The sequence below is a fragment of the Thunnus maccoyii genome, chromosome 15 (assembly GCF_910596095.1).
Source record: "Thunnus maccoyii chromosome 15, fThuMac1.1, whole genome shotgun sequence".
In the NCBI taxonomy this organism is placed as follows: domain Eukaryota; kingdom Metazoa; phylum Chordata; class Actinopteri; order Scombriformes; family Scombridae; genus Thunnus; species Thunnus maccoyii.
Window position 1 is genome coordinate 18,728,748 of NC_056547.1, and position 24,314 is coordinate 18,753,061.

Consider the following 24,314-nt stretch of genomic DNA (forward strand, 5'->3'; position numbering starts at 1 on the left):
CTTTCTTTAAAGGCACAAATGAATGAAAGAGCTGGGAGCATTACTCTAACAACAATGGACATATCACCAAAACAGACTAATACATTCTGGGTTAGTAAGGATGAAAAAGTTTAAATGGTTATAAAATCATTTATGGTGCAAATTTGATCATTATTCAAAAAACTGTAGGCCTGTTTGACAGATCGTGGGTTTTCACATCATTTCTGTCTAATTTACTGTATATCTAACCTTCCACCATAATATGAAACTCTTTTTGAGAAGTACCTCACATCAACTTCTACCCTTCTTTAAATTTTTTATTGCATATCTTTTTGCTCAGCCTCTCTTTATATAAGCACTGAAATATTGTTGAAGCTCTGCTGCCATGACTCATTTTCCTACTGCTGCTTGGGATTTTCACAATCAGGATTTTGATTCTTTCTTGATACAGTGTCTGGAGAGCTTCTTTTGCAGCCATTGTCCTTCACCAACACTTTGCCTTAGTTGATGAATAAATGTGAAAGCCTCTTTTGAGGACAGAAAATCTCTGAATGTGCCCTTCAAATGAATCCGTCAAGTGCTTTCTTTAAGGTATGCAAAACTCTCCCTCGGTTGGAGAAGACAAGTCACTTCAGGCTGCTTGTCTCAAGTGTGTGCTTTTTTTTCATTTCAGAACTGCACCTATAAATGTGGCACTTAGGTCATGAATTCAAATGGTTGTTACCATTAGCAATAACAAACACAGAGGACAAAACTGATATTCAATTCTACCATCTCGGGAATGTAACACCTTGTGGAAGACGCCCTTCAGACATGTATTGAGATATATAAAATATTGTGCTTGGGACATAATGTGTCTGATATTGTATTTCCACAAGAAAGTATAATTACAACAAAATCCTTAAAGCATCTATTCCTTTTCCCCTCATTAAAAATTCAAGAATCTATGAATGTGAAAAAATGTTTCATTTGAGAAGCTTAACTTCTGGACAAAAGATGTCTCCTACTCACTCCTAGAGAGGGACTTTAACTTTGCCAACTTCAACTTCATGGTAGAAAAGGTTTCAAGATTGTTACAGACAAGGTCATACACAAACATTTCACATACTGAACCATGTCTCTTTGACTGGGCTTGCAGTCTTTCATTTGAACGTCATGTATTGGAGCTTTTGGACAAATACCACTTTTCATATTCTACCTTTAAGAAAAGGATACATTGTTTTGATGTTAACTCAATTTAAGCACATTCTCAAGGTTGTTCCATACACAATAAATTGATTACTTTCCATTTATACTGTAACACCTTTGGAAAACTCAAGCCTTGTCTGTGTTTATCCTAAAAATATCTGAAAAGCAGTCATTGCATCACACGGAAGGACAAAAGACACAGGACAGAGACTAAATGAAATAAAATGCCATTTTATTGTTCAGCCGTGTCATAACCTCGTCTCCAAAATAAGCACAGCAGGACTACAACTGGTTCATCAACCTAGCTACCCTTGATAGCACATAAAACTGGGTTTTATAAGACCACCAATGATAGCATTAAAGACTTTTCTATCAGACATCCAATGATAGCATACAAAATAGTTAACCTACCAGTGATACTGTATATAAAACACTTGTCTCTAGATTTATCCCCAACCCACCCTCAATTTCATCCGTATCCCCCTTTAGAACATTTGTGACACTGACATATTTTATGCTTAAACAAGCACATATTAAGAATGCATAATTCTCCATTTCTGAGATTATAAAAAAACTACACAATGTTACACTTTAAGTCAGAGTACAATTCAACTGATTATTAGTGTTCTACACATTCGGCCATAAACCAAAGGAACATTGTATAATATCACTATAACTTAACACTACATGTAATATACGTTTAAAAAAAAAAAATTACAAATGATTAGCATTGAAGAGAAAATGAAGATGGCTAGTGCGAAGGCAAGCTGGGTCAGTACCATAACAGAGAATGAGTAATACAAAAAGAAATAAAAAAATAGAATAAGAAAAATAGAAACAAAAAACTGATAATACAGGCAAGGCTAAAACATATGTGTTTCCAACTTTTAAGATCCACCTCATGTGCACACATCCATATAGGTAACCTGCTCCAAGACCTCCATTGTGTGATTCCACATCTCTCACTGATACTTTCCCCCCCTTTTCTTTTCCCCCCCGGTTCGACTTGCTTAAACATTCCTGTGGCAACCATCTTCTTTGTTTTCTTGTGTCAGGCACTTTCCAAGACCCCTTATTCCTCTCTATACCTTCAACAACTCTACAGGCCAATCATAATGCTGCTTCAGACAATACAGGCCAATCACAATGCAGGTTCTATCAGAATACAACTGCAAAAGAGCACAGGACAAAATTTTTTAAAATTGTGTTTGCCATTTAAATGAATATTGCTTTTACTATAAACTGGCAGGTTAAGTGTTCTGTGGAAGTCAGTCTCACCAATCCTACAGGTCGGTGTCAAACCAGGCCAGCTGGTTGCTGTCCATCAGGTCCTGGGTGTGGCCGAGGTCTGGCAGTGGATCGGTGTGGTGGCCCAGGTCTGGCAGAGTGTCAGCATGGTAGTCAGCGCCTTCCATCATGGGGTCCAAAAGGGAGTCCTGACCGTAGGGTGCTGGGTAGGCCCGGTAGGCTCCATCTGAAAGGCGAAAACAAAAACCTTGTGAAACTGGTGCACGAGGTTCCCGCCACACAGAAACAGTCTGATATAGAATTTGTTTTATTCTCTAACAAACAGCTGTCAATGCTTAGTGGCACCACATGATAACATCTAGTTGGTAAGGATGATTTGACCCAATCAAATACACTTACAATGTAGTTTTCTATCAATATCAAATGAAACCACAGAATCAGTATAAATTACATAAATCAAAGGATGATGAAATAAGGAGTGTGAGAGAACAGGGATTTCATTATGGAGAGAACAGAAACTCACCATCCTGCCTGTAAGCCAGAGGGTCTCCCTGAGCTCCCATATCCAGTCCCAGGTCTCCAGTCTATAAAAAGGCACAAGAGTGATGAGCACAGCCTGACATAAATCAGCCAATGGGGAGTCCCAACTCCATTTTACATACTGCCTGTAGAAAATATGTGCTATGTACCAATTCTCACCATTTTGTTGTTACTCTACAAAGAAAAATAAATCTGTGTTTTATCTTTTTGTGTGCTGTACAATATTTTCACAAAGAGAGCAAAGTGTTTCTCTACAGATTTTATATATTCATATTTTGTTTTCCCAAGGTATTTCTACAGCTTCCTTGCCACCAATAGTGATTCATTTTATTTATTTCCCGCTGTGTGTAGCTTCTCCATCTCTTTTGTGCACTGCATTGTGGGACAATAACTGTGAGTGTGTAAACGAACACAAAAATCAAGCGTATGAATACAAATATTGTTGAGATGGTTGAGTAAACCTAAATTTGTCACCTTTTCAGAGTGAAAGCACTACATAATAAAAACCTGTTTAGAATTGGCATGTAGTATGGAGATGACCACTGCTTATTTATTCACTTATTAATTTGTGTGTACATGTAGGTGTGTTTATATGTACCTCGTTCCAGGCCATAGGCTCAGTTCTGAACAAAGAGCTGGTCAGCTCCACTGACAGACGTTTCTTGTAGTCCTGAGGCTTGTCCTCAGACATGCGGAACAGGACAGCTGCAGCATAAGTTGCTAAAGGGAAGAATAAACAGTAACAGAAGTCACGTAACTCAAGTTAACACTGACAATAAGAAAACTTTGCACAGTATGTATTTGTGCATGTATACTTACCAACGCCCTCATTACGGGAGTGCAGGAGCTCAGTGAGCGGTGCAGTGGCTCCTTCAGCTTCGATTGCCTCAGCAGCTTCCTTGTCCTGAGCCAGTTCACACAGCACACCTGCTGCCACACGCTGGATGTTCTCCACTGGAGAGTACAGCAACTAGAGATGGTAGAAATGTATCAGACAAATTGGAGTTGGTGACAAGCTTACAATGGTGAAAGAAAAGAATCAAGGATAGGAGGAAAATCCAAACTCCTAATAAACAGACTTGATATTTCCAAAAGTGTCTTAAACTCTTCGATTGCTGAAATAAGTTACAAAGGACATTTCCATGCATCTTGTGTGGGACTGTAGAAGTTGATCTCTGTATTTTACTATGAGGGTATAGTTTTACCTGGACGAAGAGTGGAATGGTGTTAAGCCCTCTGATGACGATTCTGTTGTGGACATCTCGTGCCAGGATGTGCAGAGCTCCTGTGCAACCTTCCACTATTTCCTCCATACGCACACCCTCCTGTATGTTTATGTGGGGAAAAAAGGAAATCAAATACAAAAAAACTTCCAAGTCTTCAAAGAAAGAAAGCATGTGATTTCGTTGGTTTGGTTACACACCACAAACTGCTGCTGGTTGCCTCCCATGCTGGTGCGCCTCTGGGTGTCCTGGTGAGCCCTGACGAGCAGTTGGACCAATCGGGGGATGGCTCCCTGCTCCCGCAGAGCGCTGTGGTTGGCTGGGCATAGAGCCAGGTTACGAATCAGACCAACTGTGGCCTAGATAGGTTGAAAATTAAGACACATTTTTAGTAAGAATTAGTTCTGATCAATCCCTCAATAATGTCACAAATGGCAAAAGTTCATGATATGTTCTTAATCTAGAAAAATGTGAAGGCGACAGAGAAACTGTGAGGGCTAATAACCTTGATTAGTGGCCAGTGGGACGGAGGGTGCAGTAGCTTGACCACCACAGGCAGGCCGTAATGAAGACGCACAGCATTCTGGGCCATCTCAGCATCCTGGTGGCGGGAGGTCAGGTGGCGCAGAGCGCAGACTGCTGGCTCTGTGATGTCCTCTCTGTCGCCTGCCCGAAGCACTGTTCGCACCAGAGCCTCAATGCCTCCAACCTGATATTGATCACATTAAATCAGTGGACTAGATGTTATTACAGCACATAGATATAGAGTATAGAGTACAGACATTCAAAAATACACTCTAGACAGCTCTAAATCAGAATACACCATCCATTTGCCACAGAGACACAAACAGTAAGACTTCGATTTAAAAAAAAAAAAAAAAAAAAAAGTGTCTTGGTTTCTCAGACACCAAGATAAGTTTCCCAAAAGCTGTGTGTGTGTGTGTGTGTGTGTAATACGTACCTGGCAGACCATGAGTTTGTTACTATAGTTGTTGCAGGTCAGGTTGGAGAGGATGCCAGCAGCACATGTCACTACATTGATGTCATCACTGCCCAGCAGCTGGACCAGGGTCCCCAGGAGACCCTCCATTCCCTCCTGGAGAGAGCAGAGGACGAGGTGGCAGTGAGTGAGATTGTATAATTTTATTTTGCTATTGTATTAAATGGGACAGGCGTGAAACTGAAAAAAGAAGACTTCTGTATGACATTATCGTTGTCATACTGTTACTCATCGCTTCAAATGATTCAAAAATCATTTAACTTTGTCCTTGTTGGTTGTACTTTAAACCGATTAATTATTAACTAATACGGAAGTCTGAGCAATAGTTTTTATTATTCAATCCATTCACAAGAAATTTGCACTTAGGGGTTGCTTGAGTGTGTTTCACCTGTTTAGTGGCTGCATCTGAAAGGTTCCTCAGAGTCCAGAGGCAGTTCTGGACCAGACGCTGACTGGGGTCTGTAAGATGGAGCCCCAGGGCCTGCATGCCTCCTACACACAAATGAAACAAATTCATTTGTTACATTAAATTTAAAAAGTTACTCTTCTCAAACCATAACTACAATATGTGTCTAAAATCAGAAAAAAAAATACCCACAGGTAGTACAACCAGAGAAGAAAATGCAGTAAACATAGTGGTGATATATTTTCCACTGTATTTCTTTCCATTGAATCTCTATACCATGAGAATATACGTACCAGCCTCAACAATGGCAGGCTTGTTGCTGGAGCAAACAGAGAGCACCTTGAGCACTCTGCTTGTGGTCCATAGAAGTTTCTCATATGTGAAGGTCCTCATGATGTTGACCAGGGCCTGGGGACCACCACTGGCCAGAATAATCAGCTAAAACAAAGACAGGTTTACATTTATACAAGCCCTTCAAATCTGACACCAGTTTCTGGTTCTGACAATAGATACAATTGATGTGTGAATCAATCAGTTCATCTTCCAATACCTTGCTTTCCTGATTGCCATATGCAAGAATCTGCAGACAGTCAGTTGTGATTGCCAGGAACTTGACATTGGTATTAGACAGCAGGGCCACCATCTTCTGCAATCCTCCAGCCAGGCGCACCGCCATCTTGGCCCCTTCCTGATGCAACAAGAGGTTGTGGAGTGTGGTGATAGCGTAGAACAACACGCTGTCCACTGGTGAGCTGAAACATAAATCACAAAAAACCAATCATACAACTTCAAAAGTCAAAACAGCTTTTTTAAAAGCTAGCATTTCAGATGCATATAGACATAATTATCACAAATTCACACCAAATGGCAGGTTTTCCTTCATTGGACATAATTGCATTCATTCATTTGTCAAGGCTTTTTTCTGAAAATGACTAAGTGACATCGTTTCACACCAGCTTGCCAACCAGAAATTACTACAGGGAAGCATGTTGTCCACAAGGAATGACTTGTTGATCTGACCTGCTATTCATAACCACTGTGTAGACATCTGCAAATTACTACTAGTTCTTTGGAGCACTTTACCAGTATGACACTGTTTTCTGTACTCTATCAGCATCTGCCCTAATAATCCAACTTTCAAAGAACAATTAATATAGTAACATAATTTTAAGGTCACTCAAAGCACAATAAAGAAACTAAATAACTTTATGATGTAAACCATTACTACACTTTTAAAGATGATAATCTTTCACTTTGGATGGGAAGATAATCCAAATCCAAATCTATTGAATGGTCACCAAAAAAACCAACAAAAAACCAAAAAAAACACACACACACACAAAAAAAAAAAAAAATCAGGCAGTTCGTCATACCCTCTCATGCTATTCTTCCATCCTGCATTTAAAGTGTGGTAATGTGATTCCAGGTGCAAATCCAACCATGCACATGTGACATCCAACAGGTCACAACTTGCCAGCCAGCCAACTGTTTTGACTGTGTTTGGGTTTTCATGGAGAATACAAAGAGTAAAACAAGGAAGGGCAACATTAACAGTTTCCAAAGTGTTACATTGGGGTATATTCTTATGTTTGGGAATTCAGCTGGTTGGTGGAGATTTGGACTTAGTTATTTGATATAGCCACTGTTCGTCATTGTTACATAAAAGCAATGTGATGAGTCAATTTTAATTTAACAATGTTAGTTTAAGGCGGCGTCCAAAGCTGAAACTGTCCTGTGTTAAAACAATATAAGTGGCTGCCTTGGTGGTTGTATATCGTTTGAGGTACTGGTGAGACGATGGAATATGATCCAGGAAGTCCAGTTTAGGCTATTGATTAATGTGTTTGAGGGATTGCCAGACATCAGAAACACTGTACAGTGGTTTGTATTACTCACAGACATTCATGAGATTTTACAGCTCTGGAAAGTTATCTCAGCAGAATTTTTTTTTACTATGATGGTCGCAAACTAACAGCAGAAACACAGCATCCATGTTACAAAGTAATCCACCAAGAATGTGTGCTTGCATGTATGTAATTGAACACAGCATCTGACCAGATGACATCACTTTGCCTTGTAGCGAAATCTGAACCAGGTTCAACCTTTTTGCCGGACGAGCCTGTATTGTAATGCTACTGTGCATGACTGACGGGGCTGTGGTTTTTTTTGCTTTTGTATTTTTAAATTCAGGTCTCATGTCAGTCTGAATGCAGCCTTTTACTTGCTGGTTTATTATGACTGTTTAAAGATGTGCTTCTCTGTGACTGTGATGGTTTGCTAACTAGGCTAATGCTTGGTGAGAACTACGCCATTAACACTGTTTGTCTTCATTTGTTGTTGACGCATTATCTACTTAATCATTATTGATAGACTCACAGCAGCAGAGCACATTGTTGCATTTTTAGACTGTATCCAGCCTTCACTTGTGGTGTAGAGTGAGAGAAACAGAAAAGAAAAGGGGAGAGGGAGCGAGTGTGTTAGTTTTGACGTTAAAACACTGGCCTTTGAATTTTGGTAAAGGTTTGGCTAGCTGTTGGGTAAGTGCTGGCCTTACAACACATTTTAGTTCATTTGTGCCATCTTAATGTAAGGCCTATGTGATTAGTAGAATGTTGAAGCCTGCTGTGTGTGTGTGTGTGTGTGTATGTATGTGTGTGTGTGTGTGTGTATATATATATATATATATATATATATATATATATTTTTTTTTTTTTCAAGCCTGAAATTGAACATGTCTTGGTGATTAGTGGCCAGTGGGACAGAGTTGAATTCATAGTCTCTCATATCAAAGCAAATCTAAGCTGCAAGGTAAACCAACGAGCTACTTTCTCATCAAAACCACTTTCTGCCATCAGATTCCTCTGGAAAAGAATATACACCAGTGAGGGACAGCTTCTATGCAGTCTTGTTGCTGGCTGCGGAGATAAATTATCTCCTACCACATATAAAGACCGCTACAATTCTTCCAGTTTCTTACCCCAGCATCTTGACCAGGGCAGGGATGCCTCCAGACTTGAAGATTGCAAGGAGCCCCTCACGGTGGTGGGAAAGGTTGTGCAATGTGCCAGCAGAGCAGCGAGCTGTCTCCACATCACCAGTGTTCTGCATGGCACGGACAACTGCCGAAACCATTTGCGGTGAACGCATCAGGGCATGACGCGATGCCTCCTTCTTTGACAACTGATGCACCATTACAGCTGCCTTGTTCACGACAACCTAGAACAGAGGCAATGATCAGTAATCATGTATGGTCTCAGTATGTAGTTACTCTATGCATCTGTTAAGTTATACAAGTGTGAATGTACATGTGAATGCCTGCTAATTTATTTATTGGAAATTAGACTAACTAGGTGTCACTTCATTTTTTAAATGTGTTAATTCAATGAATTGAATATGTACCTGGTCCTCATCATTGAGGAGTTTGGTAAGCTCGGGGATAGCACGAGTGGCCAGCTCAGCATCATCCTGGTAGTTAATGAGATTGACCACAGCGTGCTTCAGCATCTGAGAGGGCTCTGCAAGGCGCTGCACTGCCGTGGGGTGGGCTGCATCTATCTGGGTGGGAGGGATCTGGATGCCTTCCTCCAGGGTCTCAGGGAACATGGCAGCACGGACACGCTGGGCTCGGGTCATGGCATAACCCTCAATGTCTGGAAGAAAAGCGATATTACCATAAACATAGAGATTATAGATATTTGTCACTCATTAGAGACTTTTCAATATGGTTTCTGTGAAAGTAGCTATCACAATGTAGCAAATCAATGATGAGGACTGCTTTATGGCAATACAAAATTTCATCACTGTGATTCATTACCTTCATTCCTTAAGTAATTCACCAGACATTCCCATCTGGTTATTTATTTCCAAACTTTTTCTTAATCGTGTTTCCACAAAATGCAGCATAAGATGATTTATACCTGTGGGCTCAGGAGTGAAGGGCTGGTTGAACTCCCAGTCGTACAGAGTTGGATCGTCCTCTTCCGCATCAGGGTTTCCCTTGCCACTCAAAGATGGTGCTGTGGTGGTGACTCCAGACTGAATGCCTGAATCCAGGTAGGACTGCTGCTGCCACTGGCTCACAGCAGCCTTGCTGTCTCCCATTGCCATGTCCAACTCCATCAAATCAGCTGCACAAAAAGAGGAAAACACACAGAATTACAGATTAGAAGAAAAATCATGAACTTAGTTGCTCATCTAATGTCACTTTAAATCGAGAACAAATACAAGTGATCTTAAAGGGCTTCAGTAATCTTATGCAATATAATTTACTATGCGTAATCTTGAGTTAAAGCAAATAAAACATACATGAATCAAAAGCTGGGACTCATCAGGAAAATTGGGGGGGCAGGGGGACACATAAAATAAGAGAACGAGCGAGCAGAAATGAAAATGGCTCTAGGCCTGATACTCTTAGGTACTGACCATAAATTTATATAGTATCTATTTTTGAAAAGTTTTTTCCTTGAATGACAAACTTGGATGTAACAAAAGACACTGTAATTACTTGGGCCGTGACATGTGCTCATCTAGCCCCCATTTTTTTTTTCCAATTTCCACAGTGCCTCAAGGCTTAAGAGTTTTGAAAATGTATTTATGTATATAGAAACTTTTATGTATGGATGTTAAAGATAAAGCCTCCTGTACACATTAACATAAAACTCATTTATATGGAAATAAATTGTCTGACTAAGTTTTTCATACTTACACTGGGTAGCCATTGTTCTCGCCTGCCCTCAGCCCGCACAGCAGATATATCTGTGAAAAAGACAAGAAGTACACAAGGGGAAGAAAATAAGACAACTCGCACTCAGCCTCGAGTTCAGTTTGCCAAAGTCAAACCTAGTCGTAATGTTTATGCGTTTCTCCAACGTGGTCTCAATAATAAAACCCGTTGTCCTGAGCGCTAACGTTACCTGTGCCAGGCCCCCTCTGATTCAGAGGCTTGTTTGCTAACGTAGCTATGGAGGGGAAATGCCGAGCCTCCACCTCCAGCCGAGAGAGCAAAGCGGTGGGTATTTCCAGGCCAGCACGAACACAATTCACCATTCAGCGGCAAAGAACATCAAAGGCATATTTTCTCCCCCCTCCCCTCTAACCACGGCCAAGTTCCGACCTCGCAGCTTGGGTTTCCAATGAGACAAGCTACCCCCACCGCCTCGCAGTCACTTCTATGACTCCTCCTCTCATGGTGGTTCTAACTACCAGCGTAGCAAGCTGCCTCACCAAAACCCACGAAAAAGTCAGCTAAGTGCAAAGGTTACACCTATCACAAAACATATTTTAATGACATTTAATTCAAGACCGTTAGCTTACCTTGAAACCTCGCTAAGCTAACCTTACGTCCGTAGCTAACCCCTCCGCTAGTTAGCCAACTAGCTAACATAAACAAACACTGCTTAAGGCTTCACTTACAATGTCCAAATTGAAAAGACGTTGCCCGGGGATGCAACCAGTATGAGAAGTTGTTATTGTAACAAGTCAGTCCATTACTGCATTTGGGATTTTCAAGAGAGCCCTCCAACTGTTCAATTCAGGTTTGATTAGCTCGGCTAGCCAGGACGTCTGAAAAGTAGATCCAAGCGCCACCGTACAAAAACCTGCTGTGCTGAAATCAGAAAACCCCACCGGAGCCCCCCTCCCTAACCAAAGATGATTTTCTCTGCCGAAACAATCATTGACGCAGTGTATATACGTTGTATGATAGCTGTACTAAACGGGATATCTTTACCAGAGTCGAGCGGCTCCTCCGTGGTTCTTGTCAGGGAAATCTTCTCCTTTCGCTTGGCTGAAAATGGGGAAAAGAGCTGCTAGGTGAACCACCCGTAGAAGTCCGAACCACACCCGCTGTTGCTCCGCCGAGTATGTTGCTTCCGCTTGCACGATCGAACATCAAGATGGCGAAAAAGAGAAAATACAGTATTCTGCCGCACTCGGGAAAAATAGGGCGCCATTTTAAATAAAGTTATTACATCAAATTTGTCAATATTTGTTTAGCCTATTGTCAGATATGCATGTGTTTTTTATGTCAAGAGCAGTCGGCAATCTCTGCTCTTGAGCTTATTTAAAACCGTAAATGAAAGGTTGCAGTAGTGGTGGAGAGGGCGAGGTGCATTCATTAGAGTGGAATGTGATTCATAAGCTGCTGTGATATGACAGAGAGGGGTCAGTACCGTAACGCAAACCCACGAGGGCCCCCGGCAATCTTGAGTGGGCCCCTAACCGCCAGCTTTTTTTTGTTGGTTTTTTCTTATTTTTACCTTTTTTGAGAAGGGAGAGTAGGCTATTGGTCGAGTCTAAAGAGGCAACAAAGGCTGGACTATGTAAGGATCCATCCCTTCTAGCAATCAATTCATGATGGACCAGGGTTGAGTAATGAGTGAAACCACATTAAATATGAAACACTGTACCAGGCCAGCATCACACACTCACAGACAATTTTTTTTTAACCATCTGCCCTCTGATAAAATACAAACTGACCACAATCAGAATGAAAACAGCAGCTACATAATCAGAACTTTTTCCCTAAAGTGGCTTTTACCATAGAAATGTCATTAATAAAAGAGTGTTTAAACCTCTTCCCAGAGATAAAACACAGTTTTTAACATTAAGAATGATTTAAAAAAACAAAAAACAAAAACAAATCACACATACACACAAAAATTGCAGTTGAGGAACAGACTAAAGCACAACACTCTCCAAAACTTAATCAGTGTTAAATTCATATCTCAATCAAATCCAGAGGCAAAACAACATCCACAAAGGGCACAACCTCCAAAGTCTTCACCAGTTGACTGAAAAATTGGCAACTGTTAAAAGTTCTCCCTGAAGTATTTAACCAACCTGTAGAATGACCATCTGCATACCTGTGGGTGCAAGAGCAGGCAGGAGGCCTATAGGCCTAGACAAAGGAAAATATGAATCAGCAACACTTTAAAATAATGTTTTTTTTCTCTTCTTAAGGCACTATTGTGTCATAAACTTCATCCTATTTAATTCTGATATGAGTTATACAGGATTATTTACATTATTATGCATTGTTCACAGGATGCGTGTCTTTATGACTTGTTTTCTTCAACAAATAGGCTGCAGTAGTTAAAGAAGACAAAACGTAAACACAAAACACAAAAAACTGAAACCATATAGGCCTACAGTAGGAAGATGTATGATTGAATTTCAGTTTTCTGTTGAAACCCACAACTTTATCGCCACATGAAATATAAAGAAACCATCTAAAGAAAAAAAATTGTGGTTCTTCAGCGGTTCTTTGGGGTGGTTGAGGTACACCGCTGCTGTACAAAGAACCTGTTAAGCCCCTGTATGGTTCTTTAGAGGTTCTTCAGCTTAGTTTAGTTTAGTTGGGGACAGAATAAAAATACATTAAAATACAGAGTATTTCCTGAGGATAACACATTAAAGCAGTGGTTGCCAACCTTTTTGCCCCCATGGCCCCCCATGTCTAAGGAAATATTCCAGGGCCATCAAAGGATGGCCTCCTTATTATTTTATACTCTGTTTATTTACCAGTAACCTTACCCATATAAAATCTGTGGTGGTGGGATGCAACAGGACAGCTTGGATGCTGAGAACTGTCAGTTGCAGTTTAAATTCTGTGGGAGGAGGAATACAATTGGAGGATGAGATAAAGGTAAGACTGTAGTCCATGAATGAATGTAAGCTGATAGGAGGCTGGACAGTAGGAGGTGTTTAGGGAGTAAGTTGAATACTCAAGCTTTTCTCCCCAAAATTATGTCACAAACTTCAATAAAAAGGCTATCATTATATTTATATATTAACTGTTATGAGTTATTTATGTAGTCAGTACATTCCCATTTTGGAAGTTTTGAAAAATACGCTCAAAAGAGATGATGTTTTTCATTATGTTGTGGAGGACACAGTTTTTGACGAAGAAACACTTCAAGACTTCATAGATGGATTAATTTTTCAACAGCATGCCTTTTTTTAATGGCTCCGAGACACAGTTGAGGCTCTAGTTATATACTGATGAATTTGAAATTGTAAATTGTTTGGGATCCAAAAAGCAGATTCACAAAATTTCAAGTGTCTACTTTGTTCTTGGAAATATTCCTCTGAAGTATTGTTCCAGTCTTCAAAATATACATGTGGCTGTACTTGTCAGAAACTGATGGCTTCAGAAGTATGGTTATGAGCCAATTTTGCATCCTCTTCTTCATGACCTTTGTGAAATTCAGTGCCATGGTGTATCAGTTGACTTTGAAGACCAGTCTCGTGTTCTCAAAGGCTCTGTGATTTCCATTTGTGCTGATAATTTATCAGTCCATTCTTTGGCCAGCTTCAATACTTGTTTTAGTTGGGGACAGATCTGCCATTACTGTCTGTGCCACCACAGTGACACTGGTAACAAAACTGAGGAAAGTGAGTGTATTTTCCAGACTCCTGACACACACTGTAGACATTTACAAGTGCCAGATGATAGATCTTTGTATGGTGTTACTGGACGCTGCCCTTTCGATAAACTGCCTCATTCTGAGGTTACTGAATCCTTTCCGCTTGACTTGATGCATGATATTCTTGAAAGGGTCATCCCACAGGTCCTGAAATTAGTCTTGCTAAAGCTTAGCCATAAAAGACTGGTAACACTGTAGCAGTTTAATGACCAGCTACAACAGTTCCCCTTGGGACAAAATGATGTCACTCACAGGCCTGTTTTGCTGAAGCCATTTGCTCTGCAGCAAGGTGTCATCCCAGGAAAAGTAGTTGAAAAACTGACCCTTTTTCGACTCTTACCTTTTTTGATTGGAAGCTTCATCCCTCAGGAAAACACTTGCGGGGGTCTCTATTTGCTATTTAGATCTATATGTGACATAGTTCTTGTGCCTGTGATCAAAACAAGTTGGCTGAGTCCACTGTCTGTTCTCATCACAGAATTTCTGAAGAGTTTTCAGAAGCTTTTCCCTGACAACTTCACTCCAAAGATTCACTTTCTGGCTCACTATCCTCGATTAATCAAACAGCATGGTCCACTTAGAGCACATTGGTGTCTCAGATACGAGGCCAAACACCTGTACTTTAAACGCCTTTCATCATTTGTAAACAATTACCAGAGTATTGCAAAGACTCTGGCAAGGCACTATCAAATGTGCCAGTGCTGGGAAGCACAATCAACTGGAAACCTTGGTTTAGAACATGTCCCATACTCTTTCATAGAGATACCTTTGCGTGCACTACCTTCTGAGCTTAGAGAGATTATTGCAGAGGACACTGCTGAATTGAGTGAGACACTCTGGAAAACTACACAACTGCTGTACGACTGAGTCAAATACACCACTGGAGACTTCTTAATCCTTGACCTTGTGCATGTTGAGGAAATCCCAGTTTTTCTAAAAGTTATACATATTGTGAAGTACTGCAGTCAGTGGAAATTGTGTGGAAGACTTGGTGCTTCTCTGAGCATCTGCATGCTTACTGTGTCCAATCAACAACTCAGTGGCTGGCCATTACACCTGGGGAGGAAACTGACTTCCACGCCCTTGATGCATACACAGATCAAGAAGACAACCTGTGCATCACACTGCTTCATCAGCCTATGAGATATACTAAGTTATTTGCAACTTCAAATTGATTTAAAATTAATAATCTGTTTGATTGTAGTGATGAACAGAGAGAAGAACACTAGGAATTTGCTTTGATTTCAATGGCACATAGGGCTGTGCAAATATGAAAAGGACAAGGTGGCCATTATCAGGGATTATTGGATGACGGGGAGTCCATTAAAGGCTCTGTATGTAGGAATCAGAAATTCCCTCTCATTAGTGACACCTGTGGCCGTTAAATGTGGTGCAGTCACCATCCTGGTGCTCGCGATGACATGCTTGCAGCGTGAGACTTTTGCAGGTGATGTCTTTTTCCTCACTTACATTTCTCATAATTACATAAAAGATCTCTAACATTGTGTTTTGCACCGTGTTTCACCAAAGCTGTGTACGTACGCTTGCTCGCTCACACAGACACACACACAGAGGCTTCTGCTGCACTGTGGCTGCTGACCAGTGAGAGCGAAACCACACTGCCCAACTCGTGCAAATATGTGTTAATCAACCACCTGAACCTAACCCAACCTGCAAACCGACTTTTTTTTACCAACCATGTTTAACTAAACACCAGTAGGCTCAGTGAGCTGTGGCTGGGGATCAACGCGCTGTGGCTTGGGAGCAACATGCTGCGGTTTTGTTGTGAAATGTGTGCTTATTATGACCTTTGGACTACCAACAGGAAAAACAAAAAGAGTAAGCTATGTTTTGCCATCGCTCTGAAGCTTGTTTTTTGCTCCTTTGTTGAGGAAATAATATTGTTTTAGCTGTGTGTGCTCGGGCGTGGGCAACTTGTCATTGTGGTGGTGTTTTGTTGTGAAATGTGCAGTGGTTGACAGTGGCAGCTAGCTGTTTCATTAGCTGGAGAGCTAATATCTGCAGGGTGTTTCTAGTCAGATAGCACTGTTTTTGTCATGTTGTTGTGTGGTTATGCCAGTCATTTGTTGATGTTAGCGGGAAAGAGGCAAGGCACTTGGGAGCGTGCAAAAACGTCACTTCCGTTGGATTTTCGTGAAAAATCTGGCCTGGGTCCTTCACATAGAAATCAGTCCAAAGGCTGTTACAGACAACCGAGAAAGTCGGGAAAGGTCTCATTTTTTATGTTACATTACTACCCATTCACTCATTGCAATAAAAAAACATTAATACATGAACATTGCTTCATAATGGGCATTATCCTGCTTATGACATGGTCACATGCCCCCCCAAAAAAGATTAAGACCATTAATTTATATTTTCATATGTTTTGCAATAAAAATCTAAAATTTTTCACAAGCCATAACCCCATTTCCCTGGAAACGCCTGAGGGTTTGACTAATACCTGGAACAATTATTACCATCCCATAAGGTTCTTATGCAATAGAAACATTGTTCACTACTCCAGTAAATAGGACGAACCTTAGATACGACTTGGCAACAGGAAATATTTCTAGTTCGCTCAGCTCATAGAAGCCTATGGCTCAGTTATGAGCCAGAAAGCTAATGTTATGCTAGAATTCAAAGTCAATAACACTGATACAGTTGACAAACAGTAAAAGCAAAAGATGGACAGACAACGGGCGTGGGGTGGCGTGGCGGGTGTGAGACACGGACCAAAAACTATTTGTTCATTGAATTTTTGCAGAAAATGTGCTATATTGGGATAGTTATTTGCTAATTATTTTTTTTATTCCATTCTGAGGTCAGTTTTGATAGTCATCTCTCTATTGACTTTCTCTTTTCTTCTTCCCATTTTTCCTCGGTAGAGAGCAGTAGTAAGTATTTTCCCACAAAAAAGAATGTATCTATAGTTTCTCTGGTGACGAGTAGCAAGATGGTGCAGTGAAACTGTTAAAATTTTTTCTGAAAATACTTATTGGAATACTTTTCACACTCATGAAATATGTCCTAAGTAATTCTATGAAGGTTTGTATGAGGGCTGTCTTTAACCAAAGAAAACCTTGGTAAGATATGCCCACAAGCACTGTGATTAGTTAGCTACTCTGGACTCAGGCAGGCCATCTTACTTCTGTGTGAAGGTCTGCAGTCAGTGCAAATCTTGCTTGGTGATCACCAGTTACTTTAGTGTTCAGATGGGTATCTATGATCAAAACAAACGTGGAGATTGCAAAAGATTATTAAAGGGGAATTCCACCCTGTATTTGTAGAAAAGTTGCTTTCTAATGTTAACTACTCACGATGTCACTATCGGAGTTGGGAGTGTCAAAATAACGATGAGTTTCTTGTATAGTTTCTGGCACCTCTCCAATACCAACACAGGTAAAATGATGTGTGCATGCACATGACTAACTCATGCTAAAGGGCTCAATAATGGACGTACCTTCTGTGTTAAAGCAGTCGTGAGGAACCGGATTATTATATTGAGGTGCCAAAAAATGTAAACTATAAAAAAAACTTGCTGCTCATTCTGACAACCCAACATCATCATTAGTTATGTCTATATTGTTGCTACACAGGACAAATCCAGACACAATGACTCATGACTGGCAGAAGCCATAATGACTGTCCATGAAAGCTTTATTGCCGAGTTGCAACCACATGACCCGAGGTACAGACTGATGGCCACACAGTGAACAGACAGGCTTAATAGGGTCAGGTTTTACAGAATGGCTATCTCCATTCAGGCGTGGGTGAATGTAGCTTGCAGTACTCCCTCCTTAAAAAACAAACACTCGACCAGTAAGTGAAGGCAGTTTGGTGTCAAAATGTTGTTTTCTGTAATGTCTTAATAAATGTACGCAAAGGAGCTCTGTGTGTGTCTAGTGTCTAGTTACTATGGCTGGCACTTCACCAACACTAGTAAGCATTTCTCCTTCTGATTTTCATTTTAGGTACCCAACTCATCTTCAGTATATTGAACTTCTCTCAGTTGTGATAATTGACCACACATTCCTCAGGGAAAGTATTGGGTCAGGATATGTAAGTTTTCATTTGTATTTGTTTGTTTTTGTATTTTGTTGTTTTCATGCTAAATTTATGATTGATCGTATATAATGGTATGTTTTGTCCCTCGCTCTCAGCTGAAAACTAAAGGTGAGATGAGTGTGTTGTGAAGTGATTGCTCTTTTGTTTATCTCTTTTTGGGGTACCGTGTTGCCTGTGTTTTGTTTTTATGTTAACTTTAACTTGTGGCTTATGTTTTTATTGCTTGTATGTTCTATGGTCTTATTTTTAACTTTTATTCTTGTGAAGCACTTTGTGAATTTTATTTCTGTGAAAGGTGCTATACTAAATAAACTTATTATTATTATTATTATTATTATTATTATTATTATTATTAAATGTTTCATCAATAACTACAATCTCTTTTTTTCTCCCCCTTTTGTTTCACAGGATTCCATGCTTGAATCGCTGAGGAATAAGTTTAAGAAGGAAAGGCGGCCACTTTTGGCCAACAATGAAATCATTGTCCTCCAGAACGTAACCACTGTGAAACAATCAGAAAATAACATTGTTTGATCTGATTCACCGGCATTCTCACTACCAGCGCTCCCTCTCATCATTCACTCTCTAGCTCGCTCGAACACTGCTGCTCTCTCTCTCTCTCTCTCTCTCTCTCTCTCACTCGTCTTTTTTAAAAATGAGTCCGGAAGCAGATAGCAAAGCCTAACTTTACTTTCAATGTTAGTTGTCATTAGTTAGTAAGTTGACAATCTGACAGTAAATGTACAGTACAGACTACAGTGTGTCAGTTAATAAATGCTTTAGCTTGTCAAGACCAAGAAAAGTCATGTTTGTTGTTTCCCCAACTGCTGGAAAAGTGAAGGGGGTTAGCTCCGAAGTTAGCAACAATGGGTTATCCTAACCTTACGATGCTAAACAGAGAAATAGAGAACAGGGAAATGTGTGGATGCTCAGTACAAACTCTGTAAACACATCACACAGTCACAGACCAAGCCCCTAGGAACAACGCCCAGCTTTGAAGCCAAATTAACATAGTGGCTAAACTGTGGAATTTCAACTCCCGTGGCTGACAAGGGCCCAAAAAGCCTTTTTCCCACACACAATCATGGGAAAAGGAGCAACTGTAAAACAGTGGATGCATTTTTTTGAGCGTCACAACTCCTGCAAAAATGACTTGTTTCATTATCAGAATTTGATACATCTGGTTTGATCACAGTGCCAAAGTCAAGAGGAGCCACACGATTGAATTGTGTTATCCCCATTCAAGTTAGCCAGAGGGCTAAACTGGAAGTTAGCCGTCTCGGCCAGCAGAAGTCTCTAGTGAGCATGCTCTATGGCTGCTTGGGCCCATAGACCATGTGCAGTATGTATTCATCTGGGTAATTTCTTTACAGTGGGAAGTGGCTTTTTTGGCTTCATGAGCCACTGAGCAACTTTCATGGAAATGAATGGGGCCCCGCCTCCAACACTGTATCCGTCTTTATACATCCATGTCACTGACACACACAGCATAGCGTATGTTCTACCGAGCCATTGTTAGTTGTTAGCCACCGATTGAAAACAAAAAGTAAAGAAAAAAGTGTGTTTAATGATGGAAATGATAGATTTAACTCTCAAGGCTTCTGTTGGATTAGTTTGTGCCTTAGCCCCAGTTTGAAAATGTGGTGGGTTCTGAATGAACTGTTTGTGTTGCTGCATTGCTGACTTATGAGGCTTTTTGTTTGGAAAGGTGTGCACTGGGTTTATAACCCAAGAAAAACAAGAGCATTATGCAAAATGGAATGCGGCACAATAACTTTTATTTCTATTATCTTGTTTTCATAATCGTCAGAAGCCAAAATCGTAATTGAAAGTAGAATTTAATTAATTGCCCAGGCCTACTATTTACCATACAGCACAGTGGCTCTGAGTCATGTCCATAGGGGGAACACTGCATACACACATTTTTTTGTTTTTTTTTGATGATTGACATGATTCACTTGGATCAAATCAGTAATTCCTCCTTAATTAGGAAGATTCACGTCCCTGTGACAATGATGTCATGTAATGCCACGTGTAGGACATGTTAAAGCTTTTAGAAAAGTTGTCATATTGCAACATATGCAAAAATTCTTACCTCAGTGCAATGCTTGAGCTTGACGACTTCTGGAAAAAAAGGGAGACAAGTGAGGGAAAGATCATGGTTTAGGTTAAAACAGTGAAATGCGGTAAAACAAACAAACAAAAAAAAAGATCTGGCGTTTAACGGCACAAAAATGCCCGACGTGACGGTTCAAATGTATCATTTACCGTCATGAAAATGCACGACATAACGTAAATGGTCAAAATCTCTGGCTAAAATGTCCCAATGTCACGAAAAAACTGTCCGGTTTAATGGCATGAAAATGCCCGACATAACAGTCAAAATCTCCAGCTAAAATGTCCCGACGTCAAAGTTTAGCTAAAACTTAGCTGCTAATGTTACCTAGCTAAGGTAATGTTAACATTACTTGCTTTGTTTCAGTCGTCATTCAAAATGTACACCCTTAGCTAGGACATTAGACATTTTTAATGTTTTGAATTCTAAATTCTGTTGTTGTTTTAAATTCTAATTCTAATTCTAAATAATAGTTCTCAATGTTACCTCTCAAACGCGATGCTACCTCTCTAGAAAAGTGGCTGAATACAGCGGGAGTAGTCCAGGCATGCTATCTGCTTCAAGTTCTTGTGGCATGCTTCCTGTGTGATAAGGTTACCTGCGTGCATTCAGCTGGAGCAACTCTGATTGGCTGCAAATCGATTGCCATGAAAATTGTTTGCTGGAAGCAGAAGTGTTCCACATTTTGTTGGCAGACTCCGTCTGTCATGTATTTCTGGCCATGGTCATTGCTCCAATCCTTTGCTATAGTTTAAGAATAGGCACCATAAACATTAATGTAAAAGTACAAATAGTATAGACAATGGAGTGCAAATTATTAACGTTTTTTTTTTTACTATTTAGTTTTAGTTTTTTTTATTTAGTTGCAATTGTCATTTTTTGACTAATTTTATTTTCTTAATTTACAAAATTACAATGTGCCTGCTGGTTGATTTAAAAAAAAAAAAACAACAACAACACTGAAAGCCTACCAAAGAGGCAAGCAACATATGGTATAAGAATTTTTTTTTTGTTGATATATTTTTAAAATTGAGAATAGAGAATTCTAATAACAAATGTTGGTGTACATTTGTATGAGTTTGGCATATCCCATCTGCAATTTAGTGCCCTATCCCATTTTACAGTAAAGAAGATAAGCTCATATCCGGGTTAGAAATAAAAAATTAAAAAATCAAATTTTTCCCAAAAATTATTATTGTGTAAAAAGCACTTTGAGTATTTGGAGGACTATATGTACAGTCCATTTACCATTCATTTACCATTTTCACAGGAAAAATTGTTGAAAATTGTCAAAGGTCACAGCACTTCCATTTTGTTCTCTATGGCCCCCTTTACACCTTGCATTAAAATGTGTTTTGGGTGATTGGATTGCATTTGGATAATGCTTGACCACATGAAAGTAAATTCACCCAAGATGCACTGAGGACGGATTGTGATCCGATTGGCCAAAACAGGGACGCATTGTGACCGCATTGAACACAAGTATAAATGCAATTGCTTTGGGCGGAAAAACATAATCATGTGAGACTGTTCCAAATCAACAAGGTAGCAGCCATTAGCCAGTTAGTGAACTAAGCTTCAAGCAAGAAAGCTGCAAGAAGCTATGGTTATTCAAGGCACTCATGGATGGAGTCAAGACGAGACCAAGTGTCTGCTTTCAATTTAGCCCATACAATAGCACAGCTTCACGGAAGGCTACTATCTTTTTTTTTTCACACATCCTCCACGTGCAAACAAGAGGAGGATGTGACATTCGGTTGTTTGAGCTGGACGGAGCGATCGGATCTCAATCGGATGTCAGTGTGGACACTGGAGACATATATTAATACCAGGTGTAAATGTTATCAGGTCAAATCATATCTAGATACAGTCTGAATATGAGACACATTTTAGTGCAAGGTGTAAAGGGGGCTTATATGTCAATTGAAGAGCATTGGAAGCCATTCCAAAAAATGTATTTGTGTCTCTGAATAACAAGGTAAGGCTTCATCTCTGGCCTAATCTCATGTGGTTGGGTTCCTGACTTTCCAGGTGTTCCTGGAGGAAAATCTTGGCAAGCCTCCCTGATTGGAGCTACTTTCGCCCTTGTTCACAATATGTAATGGATTCTGATCAGTCAATTGATTGGTCAAGTAACATTCGAAAAACTGAATCTGAAGATTCCAGAAATAAAATTATTATTCTCTAACCCTACAAAGGTCAGAGGTTCGCAGAGGGTGACATTTGCCGTCATCACTCGGAAATTATAAGACTTCCCAATCATCAGTAGAGTGCTGCGATCTGTGCTGTGGTGGAACAATTTCTCTAATGTTAACCCTTCACTGACAGGTCACAGTTTGACCTCTGCAAACACCAATTGGGACAAAAGTTGAATGCATCGAAGGCTGGGACCTGGGACCACTGACACTAGAATCTTCATTTCGAGGGGTTAGTGACTTAGTGTGCAGTGTGTTTCAAAATAGGGCAGATTCAACCCTCAACCTGTTACCAAACTTTTTCAGATGTCAAAGGTCATAGTGCTTCTACAAACAGAATTTTGTTCTCTATATGTTCCATTGAGGACCATTGGCAGCCATTCCAGTAATTTTTAAAAATTTAACTCTACACACACAACACAACAGTTTTTATGACATAAAATGCACTTATCTAACAATCAAATATTTTAATTAATATAAATGTGGCAATAAAGTAAAAGTCAAAATCTGTTAAAATTAAATTTTTTATTGTCTAATAGGATAGTTAATACCCTGTGTGTTTTCAGTTTATGTATATAAAGTAGTGGTCAATTTATACAAAATTACAAAATATTTCTCTCTTTAGTCATACATTTTCTTGCAATTGTACAATTTTAAATGTATTATTACGGTATTTTTATATATTTGACAGTGATATATCTCCATGACAAAAGCAATTTTTTGTAAAATTACAGAAAATTCTGCTACTTTTACTTTATTTTTACGGTTAGTTTTGGTAAAATTGACATTTAGAAGCTGTTAAAAAACAGATATTTAATGTATTCCATTTTTACAGATTTCTTTTGTTAAATCACATGGCACATTTCAATAAACAGTTTATTCTTGTAATTTTAATATGATTTTTCTTTCAGCTTGAAATACAGGGAAAACATTGTAAAATATTTTGGGAAAAACTAAGTTTTTTTTTAAAGTGTATATGAAAAAAATGTATTGAAAACATACTACAGTACATGAATAGGCTAAAAACTGAAAGTGTCAGTAGAGGATGTTCATGTGTCTGAATTGGTCATAGACCTGAAAAGGTCAAAGTACAAGGTGTTATTAGGGAATGTATTGCTGTTGCTGCAGGAAATGGAAACTTATGATCTTTTATTATACCCTAATGATTAACTGAAAACTATGCAATATCATCTCTCAAAGAGTAACAGAAATGTGTAGTAGGCTAGTTTAAAACATATATGCAGAATATAAGTAAGTATGTCAAATACATTATTTCACACTTAGTTTAAAATGAGTCATCAAAAGGTGATGACATTTATTTCAGCAACTGTTTATGGATTTCCATTGTTGTCGGTGTTTTGTCAGTATTTGGTACAAATATCAAAGCCTCAGGTAAAACTATGAAGCCCATCCACTGTCTCTAATTGTGGTGGACAGTACAGCATGGTAAAGATAATATAACAGACATACTTTTCCTACAAGTCAAACACCTAGATTTTGTTATGAAAAAGAAATGCAAACCCTTTATTACATTTATATTCATTTACTTACTTACAGTATTGGCTGTCTTTATTCCTTGATATCAGCCATGCAAGTGCACATTAGGATTGAAATTATTATGTCGTTTCAGTCTCTTAATGATAATGATGTGAAATGTATTGTATTTATCTACTTGGAGCTCCTGAAAATACATACAAAATGAAGCTTTAAAGTTAGTTGCCTGTAAACAGTTCTCATATGAAGATTTCAAGAGGAATTATTCAGATACAAGATATAAATATTATCTGACCACATTATTTTGATATAAACAAATCTTGCATTAAAGGTAAATACTTGCCTCATGCAGCTTTGGACAAATTATTTCTTAATTTACACTGTATGGTATTTCATGATGTTTTAGTGTTGTGTAAGGCGTTCTCCCCCTG

General features: G+C 39.4%; 1 protein-coding gene across 3 annotated transcripts; it reads right to left on the bottom strand.

Annotated features, from left to right (window-relative positions):
* Positions 1–1,382: 1,382 nt before the first annotated feature.
* On the bottom strand, positions 1,383–11,454 carry LOC121912923 (catenin beta-1-like). Of its 3 annotated transcripts, none has more exons than XM_042435482.1 (17): positions 11,313–11,454; positions 10,290–10,339; positions 9,502–9,711; positions 8,984–9,234; positions 8,562–8,800; positions 6,135–6,336; positions 5,878–6,022; positions 5,567–5,670; positions 5,140–5,274; positions 4,684–4,887; positions 4,379–4,537; positions 4,161–4,280; positions 3,775–3,925; positions 3,554–3,675; positions 2,939–2,999; positions 2,446–2,641; positions 1,383–2,336 (listed from the first exon to the last, which is right to left on the bottom strand). In XM_042435482.1, the coding sequence occupies exons 2-16, from the start codon at positions 10,300–10,302 to the stop codon at positions 2,451–2,453; spliced, it is 2,307 nt and encodes a 768-aa protein (XP_042291416.1). In that variant the 5' UTR covers positions 10,303–10,339; positions 11,313–11,454; the 3' UTR covers positions 1,383–2,336; positions 2,446–2,450. The 3 variants fall into 3 exon arrangements, with proteins under 3 accessions (XP_042291416.1, XP_042291417.1, XP_042291418.1); XM_042435483.1 differs by lacking the exon at positions 11,313–11,454 and adding an exon at positions 10,997–11,157; XM_042435484.1 differs by lacking the exon at positions 11,313–11,454 and adding an exon at positions 10,498–10,698.
* Between the last annotated feature and the right edge of the window lie 12,860 nt (positions 11,455–24,314).

What these genes read in the sequence shown, in the direction of transcription:
- LOC121912923 (XM_042435482.1), bottom strand. An exon ending in CAGATGCAGCCACTAAACAG is followed by an intron (nt 5,275 to 5,566) that starts GTGAAACACACT and finishes TGCTCTCTCCAG; the next exon opens with GAGGGAATGGAGGGTCTCCT. An exon ending in TCTGGCTTACAGGCAGGATG is followed by an intron (nt 2,642 to 2,938) that starts GTGAGTTTCTGT and finishes TTCGCCTTTCAG; the next exon opens with ATGGAGCCTACCGGGCCTAC.